The sequence below is a fragment of the Phaethon lepturus genome, unplaced genomic scaffold (genome assembly GCF_000687285.1).
Source record: "Phaethon lepturus isolate BGI_N335 unplaced genomic scaffold, ASM68728v1 scaffold28251, whole genome shotgun sequence".
In the NCBI taxonomy this organism is placed as follows: Eukaryota; Metazoa; Chordata; class Aves; order Phaethontiformes; family Phaethontidae; genus Phaethon; species Phaethon lepturus.
This window is the reverse complement of record NW_010516101.1, coordinates 1-14,970: the sequence shown is the minus strand read 5'-3', so window position 1 is coordinate 14,970 and position 14,970 is coordinate 1. Positions and strand designations below refer to the sequence as shown.

The 14,970-nt window shown below is 37.4% G+C and overlaps 1 protein-coding gene across 1 annotated transcript in view; it reads left to right on the top strand.

Moving 5' to 3' along the window:
- PIGK (phosphatidylinositol glycan anchor biosynthesis, class K) overlaps window positions 1-10,234 on the top strand; it is a gene marked incomplete at its 3' end in the record, with an annotated part of 15,955 nt that extends 5,721 nt beyond the window's left edge. Inside the window, exons 4-10 of the mRNA XM_010295968.1 lie at window positions 534-592; window positions 1,864-1,999; window positions 3,275-3,386; window positions 3,746-3,842; window positions 4,182-4,299; window positions 5,096-5,206; window positions 10,062-10,234. Of these exons, the coding sequence (XP_010294270.1) occupies window positions 534-592; window positions 1,864-1,999; window positions 3,275-3,386; window positions 3,746-3,842; window positions 4,182-4,299; window positions 5,096-5,206; window positions 10,062-10,234 (806 nt within the window). The remainder of the gene's footprint in view (window positions 1-533; window positions 593-1,863; window positions 2,000-3,274; window positions 3,387-3,745; window positions 3,843-4,181; window positions 4,300-5,095; window positions 5,207-10,061) is intronic.
- Between the last annotated feature and the right edge of the window lie 4,736 nt (window positions 10,235-14,970).

The window sequence follows — 14,970 nt, the reverse complement described above, 5'->3', positions numbered from 1 at the left end:
CCCCCCCCCCCCCCCCCCCCCCCCCCGTTTTTTTTTTTTCCTTTGTGCAGTGTGAAGTGTATCAGCACATAATAAAGAATAACTTTACTCTTAAAGTGCTCGTAGAGATATACAGGTGCACAATGACAAGCACAGGAATGGTGTTTAAATAGCAGCCCACAGCTTCATTTATAACCGTGTGCGTGAGAGTCTGAATTAGCAGAGTTCTCTGCAGGATGCAGAGCTTTCCTTTTGTAAGTGGTGTTTGGGAGAACACAAAGATCACAGTCTAGGAGGAATTATATCCAAGACAGGGTTATCCAAGGAAAGAACTGACTTCACCTTGTTCCAGACACTTCTGGCACATTCCTCCTAGTGCTAACAGTCTCCAGTGGCTACTTGTTATTTTGTATTTTGATTCAAACCTGACCCTGCCAGGTGAATCTTTGGCTGCATGCTATTTGGAACAGCTTTATAATGTGCTGTGGTTTGTTTTTTTCTTGGTCCTATGAAGAAGACAAAATGTCTGGTGTCAGCTTACTTGTGTTTTTCAGGAAAATTCCATTAAAACAGATAATCATACAGTGGTGTATCAGATCACAGAATTATTGAGGTTAGAAAAGACTTTAAGATCATCAAGTCCAACCATCAATCCAACACCACCATGCCCCCTAAACCATGTCCCGAAGTGCCACATCCACATGTTTTTTTGAATGCTTTTGAATACTTCTAGTGATGGTGACTCCACCACCTCCCTGGGCAGCCTGTTCCAATGTTTGACCACTCTCTCAGTAAAGAAATTTTTCCTAGTATCTGGTCTAAACCTCCCCTTGTGCAACTTGAGGCCATTTCCTCTCGTCCTATTGCTAGTTACTTGGGAGAAGAGACCAACACCCACCTCACCACAACTCCCTTTGAGGTAGTTGTAGAGAGTGATAAGGTCTCCCCTCAGCCTCCTCTTCTCCAGACTAAACAACCCCAGTTCCCTCAGCCGCTCCCCATAAGACTTGTGCTCCCAACCCCTCGCCAGCGTTGTTGCCCTTCTCTGGACACGCTCCAGCAACTCAGTGCCCTCCTTCTAGTGAGGGGCCCAAAACCGAACACAGCATTCGAGGTGCGGCCTCACCAGTGCCGAGTACAGGGGGACAACCACTTCCCTATTCCCGCTGGCCACACTATTTCTGATACAGGCCAGGATGCTGTTGGCCTTCTTGGCCACCTGGGCACACTGATGGCTCTTATTCAGCTGGCTGTCAGCCAGCACCCCCAGGTCCTTTTCTTCTGGGCAGTTCTCCAGCCGCTCCTCCCCAAGCCTGTACTGTTGCATGGGGTGGTTGTGACCGCAGTGCAGGACCTGGCACTTGGCCTTGTTAAACCTCATGCAGTTGACCTCGACAATTGTATAATGGTGTAGTATAACAGTTTGAGAAATGTTCAAAAGCTCCTCAAATTTAATTAAAATTATCATAATGTTTTTATTGATCTGTCTGAGAGGGTGCAAACAGGCTGGGATTTCTTCAGTGGAACTTCATGAAATGATTTAGTGCCCCATAAATATCTCCAGATTTTTTATAAAGAGTTCTGCCAGCCTAGGTCCTGGCAAGTCTGTATCATAAAATTGCTAATGACTACTCTCATGTTCATCTTTGGCCTAACTTAATCCTGTTGATAAATAACAGCTAGCTGCATTTCCATGTGTGGTGTCTTTATAATAGTGAGGATGTACATAAGGAAATAGGGTATAACTCAGCAAAGTTTCACTTACAATTCCAGGATTCTTCTTAATGCTATAAGCTGTTGTTGTAATCATGTGTTGTTGTAATTTCTGTTTGACTATTATGTGAAAGTAGAATAGCTGAAATATTTTCATCTTATTTTCCACAGTCACATTGTCCTGATGTTAGCAGATGATATGGCATGTAATCCCAGAAATCCCAGACCAGCTACCGTGTTTAGTCATAAAAACATGGAACTAAATGTCTATGGAGATGATGTGGAAGTGGATTACAGAAGCTATGAGGTGACCGTGCTTTAATTAAATCACTGGATCTTTGTTTTTAGTGTTGATTCAAAGATTTATACAACATCTTGGAGTCCAAGGAAGCCATTCTATTCACATTACTGGTTTTGGGCTGGGCTTTTATTATCAACTGATAGGTTTAAAACACACACCTCTCCTTCCTTTGATACTTGGTTTTGTATTTGAAATTTGTTATACTAGAAACATGTTGTGTATTGGCTATTTTAAATAATGGAATCTCCAAAAGAGTGCATGGAACTCCTTGTATGTGTTAGGAATACACACACATTACTGAAATTTCTCTTTGGAAATGGCTGGTCAGAGTCTCATCTTGCAAACACCACCACTGTGAAACTTCTAGAGTGTAAGTGAAATGTTTATTAGGGAGACACACTTAAATTTCTAATCTTAAGCATATGCTTTTATTAAAATAAATCAAAAGCCATACCTAATCGTTACTGTAAAGTAATTACTATATAGAAATCTGCATTCTGTCACCTTTCAATTTTTGTGTAGTATTCCTTCAGACAGTGTCTTTAACAGTTGATCTTAAACCATGCAATTGATGTCCAATTGAATAGTGCTATGTAATTGTTACTGGAGGTTTCTATGAGCATATTTAAGTTTGTAGTAGATATTTTATTTCTCTGAAGCTTTGTATAGTGAAGTGAAGATAAAGCACTGAAACAGAGATACGTTCTTTTTATCATATATTTTCCTGTGTATGAATTTGTTGCTAGCATTTGAGCTGTGTACATCTGCATGATGGGGAGGTGATGTTTTATAGGATGTTTTACAATAACCATCAGATGGGTCTTGGCTGATCACTCAGACTTATGGAACCAAAATTAATCTGTTTTTCCTTTCCTGAGTTGCAGAGAGAATTTAAACTTTTACTTTTCCTTTGTAACACACACTAATGTTGGAGCATTTTGTGAGTACGTAAGCAGCTTTGGCAGAATAAAGCTATATGCTGACAGGTTTTCAGATCAATGAAAATGTATTTAGAAATTATAATGGTAGTAGATTTATTTGATGTAATACAGCAACAGGCTGATGTTAGTGGGATGAAGTAAAAGGTATCATATAATTGTGAACCTGCAGTAAAACCTTAAACAGAAAAAGTCTGTTTATGCAGTTTATACCATGCAATATTACTCCTGGTTAGATAGACTGCATATTTTAGTGTTCCATTATTTAATTTATGTAACCCAACCCAGAGTTGTTAATCAATATTTTTCTCTTTAGAAAATTACTTCATGCTTCTATTCATAGGTTACTGTTGAAAATTTCTTGCGTGTATTAACAGGAAGAATCCCACCAAGCACACCACGATCTAAACGTCTGCTTTCTGATGACAGAAGCAATATTCTAATATATATGACAGGTAATTACAGGTTTCTGTATACAATATACTGATGTTTGTTGTTCAGTTGGATAGGCCTGTTTGAAAGCCTGAAATCCCATCAGGAGTCCACACAAACATAAGGATCAACAAAAGGATTTTTTTTTCTTTTTTTAGTATGTCACACTAATTAAGAAAAAACCTCGAAGGCAGTACTTGTAAATTATCGTTTCCAGTTTAAATGATGTATGTGTACTATTCTTACTATACTAATATTTTCTTCTGCTGGAATCTGTTTGGAGAAAGAGAATTGTGTTTGCCTTTTTTTAGAAAAATGGTCAACCGAGCTGAGTATCTTCCTTTAACCTACATGCTTACCTAACTTCCGACTTTTCTGTCAGGCCATGGTGGGAATGGTTTCCTAAAGTTTCAAGATTCTGAAGAAATCACAAACGTGGAACTTGCTGATGCCTTTGAACAAATGTGGCAGAAAAGAAGGTAAGAAAAAAAGCATTTAGAGGTTAAATAGTGTATTTCACAAATGTGCATGAAGTCTTACCAGGAGGCCTTGTTTACCTTCATCAGTGATACTACCTGTTGTCTATAAAATTCATGCAAGTTTGCATTCAGAAAGAAGGTTTTTAATTTTTGTTTTCAGCTTCCTGCAGTTACAGATGCTCAAATGTATTGCTTTGACTAAACTTGCATTGTACAATCAATCAGCGTAACCTCTTCTGTTCCTTCGGCTTCTAGAAGCTGTCCTGGTAACTAAAAAGCAATGTATATTTTGTTTCAATTGAAGAGAAATTGGTAAGGAGGCTGTTTTGTTTCTTTCAGATACAATGAATTGTTGTTTATTATTGATACTTGTCAAGGAGCATCAATGTATGAACGATTTTATTCACCTAATATAATGGCCTTGGCTAGCAGCCAAGTTGGAGAAGATTCTTTATCAGTAAGTAGATTTTTGTGATCCTGAAGACAGTTTTTAGAATGCCTGAGTTAAAAGCACAGGTCCTATTGACTTTTAACTAAAAATTTTCCTTCTAATTGCTGAATATGTGAGGTATTTAGTTACAAAGTGTAGTTTTGACAAAACTTATAAGTGTACTTTTCCTGCTTGTTTTTGTGCTGTCCCAAAGAATCAGGCTAACAATGGATTTCTGTGCTTGCCTGCCAATTTATGCATTGCCTAGGATAGGAAGAAATTTTGTGGGAAGACTACTGAGAGATATGTATGGAGAATATTCAATCTAGGACTTCTTATACTTCATATAAAAAAAAAAAACAAACCCCACCACACTACTTTTCACCTGCTGTCATTATATTACAGCTGAATTACAGAAGGAGTGATAGGAGAGACATCCTAGCCAGACCAAAATCAGCAGATCAGGATTACCTGAGCCCGCACGGTGCTGTAAACTAAGCTGTCTCTCCTAGCCCTGTTTTCCAAGTCCTAAGAAGCTTGGGGCAGCTCACAGATCTGTACTGTACCATTAAGAAGAAGGGGTTCCCTGCTTTTTGGCAAACCTGGAGATTACCAGGATATAATCTAGAAAAATGAAGATAATCTGTATTATTCATCTTGTCAACAGTATGTTTCTCTGTGGCTAGTCATTTTCTTTGTGAAGTTTGCCTAAGAAAAAGAAAACTTTATGCTTAGCTTTGGTAACATGCTGTTAAATTTTGTCCCTCTCCTAAGTACTGAGTTCTCTCCTGCAAATGCCCAATAACTGCTGTGTGTTTTTAAGCATCAACCTGATCTTGGGATTGGTGTTCATCTTATGGACAGATACACATTCTATGTGCTAGAGTTCTTGGAAGAAATTCATCCAGCCAGTCAGACAAATATGAATGACCTGGTAAGTAGAATATTCAACATTCATGAATATGCTAATGAGTTTAACAGTTTCAAAACTAATTTATTTTGTCTGTAGCATTCTCCAAATGCTTTTTGTTGTCCTGCTGTTTCTCTCGGAAGCAGCTTTGGGGGGAGGGTGCTTTTGCCATTACTAAATGTAGTCATAGTGTAACACTTAAAGGTCCTCAGTTTGAAAAAATTAACCAAAATTAGGCAGATTTTTTTATTAATTGAAAAATGAATAAAGTATTCATTAAATATTCATTTCAATAGAATGAAGTATTTGCATGTGAAAAAGAATAGTAGGAAGTTTCTAAAATCAGCTTAATGGATAGCACCTGCTTTGCAGGTGTAGAAAGGCAGCCATTGGTACTGTTTTGCAAAGGTGATTAAACAGTTAAAATTCTAATAGTTCACTCACAAATGCCTGCAGAGACTGATTTCTCTGTATATCTGCTTAGATTCCAGAGCAAGATATGTCCAAATCCATCAGTATTTGGAGTTAATTATATCTTAGGTAAATACTAATTGTAGCTTTCAGATATGAGGCAGGAGGAAAAAAAAACCCCAACAAACAGATAATCTATGACAAAATTTATGAAAAGGCCTCTATAACAGTTACATGTATACACTGTTGAGATGACATAAAAAGTAACCATATTTTATTTACTCCGTTAACCCTTTACACCTGTTCCAGTACTAGTGTCATTGTAGTAATACATTATGCTTTGGTGCCTTGTAGCTATAAATCCTGACATGCTGCTGTGTCAGTGATCTAAGAGCCACCACTTACAGAACATACTGTCTTTGATTTCTTTTCTGTAAAAGGAGCAGCTGCTCAAAAGTTTTATGCAACCCTCTGCCCACCTGGCTGCTAGATGTGTAGTACAATTCACTCTAAACAGCCCACACTTGACACATTTTATGTTGATACAGAATTGATTCAGTGACTAAGATTCAAGGTTCTTTTACTGCCTTCTAAATTCTGTCCTGTAGTTTAATACCTTCGGATTATGGGATACAGATAACTTCAAAATTAATCTTGTTAAAGAAGAATATGCAGGTTCTTTATTGATTAAGTATCTTCTGTCCAGTTCATTTGAACAGATCTTTAGAACTATTCTGTAAACCAGAAAATGAGTTGATGTTAAAAAAACAAAAGCCTAATAAAAAATGAACAGTGGTTTCTACAGTATAAGACACCATCTGGGGAGAGGTATAACTGGTCTAGTCAGCTAGATACCAATCCAGCTGTTGTGAAAAGTATAGAAAATTTGTTAGCTGGACAAGTAGTTTACCTTTTGACCTCTTTGCAGAAGATAGCTAAACTTTCTCTTTCACGTTTTTGTTTTTGCTCATATGCCAAATACTCTGGTAGAACTGCGGGAAGTTATCCCATATTGGTAAATTCCTTACGTCATGTAAGACATCTTATCAACGTCAACTTGCTTATTGTTGCTCTGGGAAGAGAATAGACCCAAATATATTATGATTTGTGATGATCATGTACTGAGTCATAATATGCACATATTTCAGCAAACGTGACCTCTTGATTTTGAGTCGGTGCTTTTCAGGCCTTCGTTGAAGAGTTCCAAAATGACATATGGTTAGTCCGTGGTAAGGGTATAAGCCCATTTATTTGCCAACAGTTATAGGGGATACTTTGGCACTGGAATGCACTGTTAGTGTTGTGCTGGTTTAAGAACAAAAACCTACTGCTTATCCAAGTCTGATTTTTTAAAATGAACGCTTTCCAAACTCAGGATAACATATTAAGTGGCTCACTAACTAGCTTTAAAATTATTAGCTAATGTTTAGTTATCTGATCTTCTATGTCAAATGTCTGCTCTTTTTGAAGTACTGTGTATTTGTTAACACCACTTCTGTCGCATCACCTTTTTACTTTTCTCCAACCATTCTTAGAACAGCTTCTCTTCACATTCACCTAAGATTTGGGTATTGCATTCCTGTAAAGAATGAGACCATCTTTTTTCATAATCCACTCCACCTACTCCCCACCTGGTCCATCTGTGTTGCTAAGGGATAGCATAAAGCTGTGCAAATGACTGACTTGTGGTTTGATCACAATTCCAAAAAAGTAAAGACTAAATTGAAATGTCACACATTTGAACTTTTAAAATAAGATTCAAATACATTTCTAAATAAGATATTATTTGTCATAAAATAGCTAAAAATGTTGTTAAGAAAAGTCAAGTTAACAAAGTTCCCATTCTGGGGAATTACTTAGCTTTATTTGAATAGTATCTTACTTTAAAAAATTTTGAAAAATTGACATATGAACAACTGTGTCTCATTTAGCTAGCATTTGCTTTTTCTTTTTTGTTGGAAGACCTTGGTTATTACTGTTGGTCTGGTGTGGTGTAACTGCTTTGCAGTCTTTCTTGTCTCACACTGATGCTGCATAGGTAAGATTTTTAATACTGAAGTCATCTTCTGAGTGCCATTGCACATTGTTATTCAAGATTCATCTTAACATCTTAGGTACTAAATTATTGTGGGACAGGTTAGAAGTAGTTAGGTGCAGTATCAATTTTCCACTTTCAGTGCTGATGCAGTTGTTTTGGGACACTTACACTCTTTTGAGGGCTTGGAAGAGAGACTTAATATATTAATATAATAGTATAACTGTAGCATAGATTTATGGACCAAATAGTGGGATTAAAACAATTTCTTGGCTTTTATAGCTTACTTCAGAGACTTAGTTTTTTTGTTTGTGCCCTTAGTTGGACCAAAGTTGAAAATTGATTGCATTTTGGTGAAACTGAAACTTAAAAGGGTTTGTGTGCATTGACCAAAGTGGCTTTGTGTGGGAAGCGTGATGCTGATCAGTCTAGTTCATTTTCACTTCCCTGGGAGGATAATGGAAAGATTTGATCTGCCCCTGTCTTCTCTTTAGCAGCTCTATGATACTCTGCCAAGAAGAGAGTTGGGAATCGTTAAAAAAGAGCTCAGTGCATATGTGTGCTTGTATGCTTCAGTCAAGGTTAAGCTGAAAGTGAGCTGAAGTCTCCCTGGACCAGCAGTCTAATGCCATATGCTTACACGCTTAGACAAAAAAAGGTGTGAAAGAGTATGAAAGAGAAAGTGTAATGGAACAGAAAGGAGGAATGGGGAGATAGAATCTGTCCTCTGTGAAGAAAAGCCAGGTTTCCTCTCTGGGAAACTTTAAATGAAGGGCTCTCTTGCCCTAAGAGAAGGAGCCACACAAGCCTGTGCATTTTGTGTCAGGCTGAGCAAATTTCTGCTAGGAAGTATGGACTGAAACTCACAGGTTTTGTCAGTCATAATCTGGGATAATTGAGGTTGCATCTGCATTGAGCTAATTAGGACCTGTGATTTTGTCCTAAGAATGCAGCCTTCTAAGAGCTGACCCGTGATGTTATTGGGTATATGCGCTCTAGATCCAGTGACTGATGGACCTGTTTGTGAAAATCACTTGGAGAACTTAAGGAAGATGAGCACCCATGTGGAGAGTGTCCTTCATAGTCCTGTACATTAATCTGTTCTGTTAAATGTTCTGTGTTGCTGGAATACACAAAGACTTGCATAACCTGCACCATTACCAGGTGGTCTTGCAGGCTGTCCGTGAGACAGTTGAATGGACAGCAGCATTTGCTTACGAAACTGTCCAGAGCACTGCAGAGCTAATGCCTCTATCTAGCAGGATTGTGTGTCTGGCTCTTGTGTCTAGTAGGGTTGTGTGTTTGGTTTGTGAAGTGCCTTCTAATGATTGAGTCGTGAACTCAGCTTTCCAAACTCATCAAGGAGGCTAGAAACAGTGAGGCCTTGGGCTGCATTTCATGGCACTTTAAGCTATGTAGCATTATTAATAAAAAACCAAACCAATTATTATTTAAGATGTTACATTATGTGCATTACAAGATCCCTTGAAATAAGCAATTTGTCTAGAAGGGAAATACCAGAGATTTTTGCTGCAAGTGTGGTAGGACTTGTGCAAAAAGGCATTGTTTCCAAAATGTATTGGTTTTGCCTTGAATACCTGCTGGGTACATACAATCTTGTTACCTAATAGGCATGCTGTCTTGTCAGATATTCTAAATGCCACAAGAAATCTGCCAGTGTTATGTCTACTTATTTTCTGCAAATGTGTCTTTATTCAGAATTGAGTCCATTGAAAACAGTTTGTTAGTGCTATTCTTGTCTTCCAGGTTTTGCAATGTGTGCTGGATGTAGTGGATCTGGTATGTAGGCAAAATATCTCGGTAAAATAAATAATAAGGTGTATAGCTAGTTTGTAGGTTTTACAGGATATGTCTGTGAACTTAATGTACATAAAACGTCTCTGCTATTTGAAGATCCAAATTCTGTGTTAATTTGCAGGCTATAAGCTAGAAATAAAAGATTTTTTTCTTTTCAATCAAAATGTGAATTTTTGCTTCTTTATGAAGCCTCAGCTATTAGCTGCTTATCAAGGCTTGTTTACTCTTGCCTGCCTCCCTTTGGTAAATAGGAAGAATTTATACCCACTTGTGCTTTTTGGAAGGTTACAGCAGCATTGCTGCATCTGTATTCAGAAACACATTTGTGCATTTAATCAATTAGATGTAATTGATGGTTGGCTTTCACAGAAGCATTTCTAAACTCAAATGGCAGAGTTGTGAGGATGAAGGCTTTCTGAAATGCATAATCGAGATGTTTGTTCCTTTTAATGTTTTTGTTCAAACTTTTTTTTCAGCTGTGGAGCTTGTATTGAAATTCATGCAAGTTACATGTGGCATTTATCTTTCTTTTTATAGCGATTTCGTTTTGGAAGGTGTATGTAGAAACCATTGATGAATGAGGAACAGGATTTGATTGTCCATCTTGGTTTACAGTTTCAGGTCTGTCCAAAAAGTTTGTGCGTTTCCACGCCCGGGCACCGAACTGATCTCTTCCAGCGAGACCCACAAAATGTTCTGATAACAGACTTCTTTGGCAGTGTGAGAAAGGTGGAAATTACGACAGAGACAATTTCTCTGGACAGTGTCTTAGCTGGTTTTGAAAGCAAGTAAGTAGTCATTATTTAGACTTGATTTGTACAGCTCTGTGCCACAGAAACGAAAGAGTCGTATAACCATCAAGGAAAGAAGAACTCTCAATTTCCTGTCATTTTTTACAAAGAATGAGGGAGTTAGTATGGACCTGCTACTACTGATAAAGTTGTGGCTTGTCAGCTGAAAACTTTGTTTAAAAATGCTCACCCCTTTATTCAGTCTTGTAAATAAATACAGCTAAAGACCAAGGTGTGGATGTCAACAACAAAAAAACCAGCCTAAAGCTTTCTTTCTTCCTTAACATTTCTTCTTTAATGTGAAGATACATTTTGTTACTGTAAATTCCTGCTTGTAGTAGTTTATTCCCTCAGATAAGCTCTGAGTATAAGCCATCAGTTAGTTGTTTCATAACAATTAGCTTTTAAATAAATGCTTTGTTTCTGTTCTGTAAATTCTCTGGCTTTTGACATTAACTGTCCTGAGAATTTTGGTTGCTGAGATGCAACGATTAATTTGAACAAAATTGCTGGTGCAAGTTCATTGATAGAAGTTGTAGCAGGGCTTCTGTTACTTTGTGGGTGAAGAAAGAATTATAAACTACTTTGTATTTTTGGTATTCTGTTGCCACCTATTGGGAACATGTAAAGGAAGATGTGCTTGTACTGTAGAGTTTATTTAGCATTATACTTGCATTTCTGTTGCACCTTTTATGTTTCATGATACTGTTCTCTAGGAGGGGATAAAAAAAAAGCATGATTGAAATAGTCGGCTATACTAGGGATGAAATATTTTTCAACACATAAATTTATGTAAATTATTGCCTACCTTATTTACTGTTGCTGAAATCAAAGAACAAGTTAGCGGATAGCAGTTTTATTATTTTTAAAGTAGTCAGAGGAGGTTTAGACAGGACATTAGGAAGCATTTCTTTACAAAGAGGGTGGTCAGGCACTGGAACAGGCTTCCTAGAGAGGTGGTCAATGCCCCAAGCCTGTCAGTGTTTAAGATGCATTTGGACAATGCCCTTAACAACATGCTTTAACTTTTGGTCAGCCCTGAATTGGTCAGGCGATTGGACTCAATGATAGTTGTAGGTCCCTTCCAACTGAAATAGTCTATTCTGTTCTAAACATTACAGTAACTCTGATCCTTATAATTAAAAATATCCTATGCAGTTTACTGTATTTCATATTTTATTTTCATACTGTACTTTCATCTGTATCATGCGCGTTAGTACTAACCATATATATCCTAAGCTAATTTTGTGACTTCTTAGTTTAGAATAGTATTTAGTGACACTAAATTTGTTTTTCCTCTGAAGAATAAAAAAGCTTTTGGCAAATAACAGACATTTTGCCAGTCAATAACCATGATGGGAATTTAACCTATGTGGATTTCTAATTTGCAGACAATTAAAAGGAGAAATGGGTTTTGGATGACTACTATTCTTAAACAGGAAATGACTGGTTGGGATTTTCAGCTTTTATTTTTAAGTTAGTTTCGTGCCAATATGCGAGGGTTTTTTTTAGGTATCAGACACGCTACTGAATTGGACACATGGAAGCAATACTTTGAAATGGGCGCTCATGCACAGAGAGGAATATTATCCTTGTGAAGTGTTCTGATATTTAATGAAAACTGTGTTACATTATCATGGCAATTCTGGTTAACTTAAATCTGTGAAATTGGAAGGGATGGGAACATGCTGGTTTAATAGCTAAATAGTTCTCCCTTAGCTTGAGAGAGTTTTTGAGATCGTATATGCCTAGCAATGGAAGCACAGAGCAGCAGCAGCTTATGGAAACTGCCTCACGTATGTAATGTGTATGACCATTTTTAAGTGGTCTCGTGTAAAACAGTAAGTTATTCATTGTAATATAGTCAGATACAATTTTCCAAAAAAGTACTCCAGTTCTCAGTTTCTTGTTACCATTTCGGAAGAGTTTATAGAGAGTGTGTTTTTAATAGAGAAGAAAGTATGGACTTTGTAGAAAAGTGCTGGAAAAATGTAGTATAGCTATATAGATAGTAATGTGGAGTGCTTAATAAATCCCTTAGACAGAATTCTGAGGTCAGTACCTCTTGGTATGACAAAGATTTGTTTCGCTACAACAAATTTAAGAATTGTAGCTTGGAACAAATTTATTTAATAAAAACATTAATGCTTTTTAGAAATGCAGTTTTGGAGGGTTTGCTCTGCAAGAATTAAGTTACTCTGGTTTTATTTAAAGAATACTGTAAGTGTTACACACATCTATTTCTGAGGGTGTTAAGAAGTCAGAACACTTCACAAATGATATTATCTTTGCATAGATACTACCCAGATTGTCCCAAATTGGTATAAGAACGACCCTTGAATGAAAGAATGTGAGTGCATTTTCTTAACCTTCTCAGAGTTAGTTAAAGCGTTCTGTGCCTTTTGGGAATGTGATTGCTGTTGACGCCCCAGATTGTACTCTGAAAGAGGGGGATAGCACAGCCTGGTTTATGTATTATTGAGACACATCTAAACCAAGCGTATTAAAAATCAATAATCCTTCCAAATTAGTAATGATTAATCTTGTTCATACCTAATATTGTTTTAAAAGCCTTTGTGAAGAGGAAGAAAGTAATGTAGAATTGAATTTTTGCCCCTTAAGGGTTTGCAGGAATTATCAGGAAGTATCTGATAGATCACAAAAATACACCACTAATACAAATTTTGATGTATAACATTGGTTACTGAGTGTGCAGATCTTTTTTTATTCTGACAATGTATGCAGAATCTTAAGTCTTTTTTCTGTATTGCATTTGAGTTACTGCATTTTTTTTTCCCCCCTAAAAGATGATTTGCAGAGGTTTTATTGGTTTAATGTTTGTTACAGTCTCTTGACTTCACTCGTTTATGAATCACTTCCTCTTTGTTTTATTACTTCCTCACTGTTAGACTGACACCTTTTTCCTCTTCCTTTTGCACACTGGTGGCAGTAGAATGCTACAGAATATTTGTGTTACGGAGCGTAACCAGCAAATGAAATGCAGACCTCAACTCTGACGCAGTCTTAAGTAGTCCATGTTAGATCTGATTTGTTTGTTTTGAAGTTGCAAGTGTCATATGTGCAGATAAGGGCATTAAAAAACAAACAAACAAAGGCAATAAACCACTAATTACATAGATAATGGTAAAGAAGATGCCGTCACATGAGGCATGAACATGTATTGGGATGGTACTGCTGGCAGACTATTCAAGTTTTCATCTAACCCACTGCTGTGACTTTGCCAAATCTTTTCAACAGAAGTTTGTTCTTTTGTTACACAATTGCTTAGCAATTACTTCGTAATACTGATCCACTCCAAAGCTCAGCGTGAGCTATAGCAGTGCAACCAGATCAGAACCAGCCAGTTTCATGTTGAGCACAAACCATGACATTTGACAAGTGAGGCCTTTGAAGTTTCCTTTGGCTTTGGCTGAGACTTGTACAAAGAACAACTACTAATTAACCAAAAGAAGAGGCTTGCTTTCTATCCGCATAGTAGTAGGTGAATATTTCTGAGTAAAAGCTTTAAAAAAAAAAAAAGAAAAAGAAGAATCCTCTGCTGTTTCCTTTCTTCATAGCAGTTTCAGTCTAAGCTATGTTCACTTCAAAGGGCTTGTTCTGCAGCTGCCGCAGTCCTGACTGAGTTTGTAGCTGCCAATTTTATCAGAAAACCTGACAGTCTAGGGGTTCTGGGGCTTCAGCTGATTATATTTTGTCTAAATCACCATGAAAAAGCAAAAAGTAAACATTAAGGAGTAGACGAAATCCTGCATCTTTGGAGAAGGAGCCTTGCAGAGTTTAGTACATCTAATAAATTAGGAGTGAGTCGTCTTAAACTTGGATTGTAACTCTACAGCCAGTTGGAACACTTTCTCCTTTTCAGCTCCTAGCATGAGGAAAAGGTATGTATCAGCAGAAAGTGTTGGTAAAAATTGGGATGAATATTTCTCTTGAGGGTAGTAAGAAGTCAATTAAAGACAGCATCATATAAAACCATCCTACTTTCATTGCTTTTGAGAATTGGGCTTCATATTTAATACTTCTGTTAAGAAGAATTGTGGTACTACTGGCAGTGACTATTTTCCTAAAAATAAAGAAATTGGCTGCTTGTGTTAGGAAAGATGCTTGTGTAACAGAATAATTATGAGTAGTTGGTTCATTTGCAGTATGTAATAGCTAATGTCCCCGCAATTCTTTTTTTTTGTGTGTGTTAGGGTGTCTCTTCCATCTCTTTCCTGTCCTTACTTCTTTTCCATCAGTTATTTTCAGTTTGATGTGCTTAATAAGTAAGGCTGCTGTTGTGTGTTCCTGAATCCATGGGGATCGAGTTTGTGGACCAATAGGTGCTTTTTTTTTTTTTTGGCTAGTAGATGCTGTTCAGCTCAGTGGGCTTTTCTTAAAATAAAAATGGCTGGATTTGTTCCGAGATCACTGTTCATTTTTTACCAGATGCCTCAGATTAGTAAAAGTATAGTTTTATAAATTATTTTTAGGACTAGTTCTGAAAGCTCTTGTTCTCCGAGAAATTCCTAGTTCTCATTTGCGTCCTGATTTGCTGTTTATGTCAGTCATAGATTTAAGTTAGCTGCCCTCTCCCCCCCCCCCGCCTTGTATTTTCTACCTATCTTTTATGCGGAGACTGTTAAGGGTAAAAGCCGCTGTATTGATTCAGGTGACAGCACGGGCTCCACGTTGCAGCAGCAGGTTTGGGCTGTCCTCCGCGCCGCGGGGGA